At 33.3% G+C, this 879-nt stretch overlaps 1 protein-coding gene across 11 annotated transcripts in view; it reads left to right on the forward strand.

Annotated features, from left to right (window-relative positions):
• The window catches only part of LOC106875423 (monocarboxylate transporter 13), a 133,053-nt gene extending 132,284 nt beyond the window's left edge, over positions 1–769 (forward strand). For all 11 annotated transcript variants that reach the window (XM_014923561.2, XM_014923562.2, XM_014923565.2 and 8 more), the window contains one exon: positions 339–769. In XM_014923561.2, coding sequence (XP_014779047.1) covers positions 339–440 — 102 coding nt within the window. In that variant the 3' untranslated portion in view covers positions 441–769. The remainder of the gene's footprint in view (positions 1–338) is intronic.
• Positions 770–879: the final 110 nt, after the last annotated feature.

Raw genomic sequence — 879 nt, forward strand, 5'->3', positions numbered from 1 at the left:
TATATATTTATATATTCATACACATCCATACATATACCCACACAAGGTGATGCTGAAAAGATCCTGGCTTTGGGTAAAAGAAAATACAGGAGGATCAATTAATTATGATTTTGTTCAACATATTCCCCTTCTCAGATTCACACACTTATTGCAATGGTCCTTCAGTTTTTCTAAACCCTGTAGAACTCACAAGGTTGGGTCTCCAACCAAGCCTTCTGCAATACCCTTAAAGCCTGGAACTTTGCAGCACCCCCTCGTAATGTATTTGCATTTGTCACCCTTACTCTTTTATTAATAAATGTATCAATAATTGTTTTTTCTTTTCTTTCTTTGTACAGCGAGACAGTCATAGTAAGTGTTTAGCACACATCCCAACGTCAGCGATATACTGCGCAGGCAAGCCCTCCACAATCACAGACCAAACCAGAGTGTGTGTATAGAAGATAAATCCCAGAAAAAAAATATAAATATATACAAAGAAAAAATACAACAATAAAAACTGAACAACTTTCTTCATGCTTTGTCCATATTTTTCTCTTCTCAATCACTCCTTTCTTTGTGATTGAGGAATTTTGATGTCCAACCATCATATTTTATCTGCATGGAGTCATTTTATTCAAATTGACCAACCAGCGGCAAAAAATTACCAAAATTAATAACAACAATAACAAGATTGATAATCACAGAAAAAAAAAAAACCTAACACCCATGATGACCACCACCTCAGAGAGAGCTCTTTTTTTTTATATATATAAAAACTGGATATTTCTGATTTGTCTTTTATTTCTTGTTGTGGGTGAATATCAAATTATCAGGGAATAAATCACTAACATCACATACACACACCTACACTATCAAATATACATTATATATATATAT

This window comes from Octopus bimaculoides, chromosome 19 (genome assembly GCF_001194135.2).
Source record: "Octopus bimaculoides isolate UCB-OBI-ISO-001 chromosome 19, ASM119413v2, whole genome shotgun sequence".
Classification (NCBI taxonomy): Eukaryota; Metazoa; Mollusca; class Cephalopoda; order Octopoda; family Octopodidae; genus Octopus; species Octopus bimaculoides.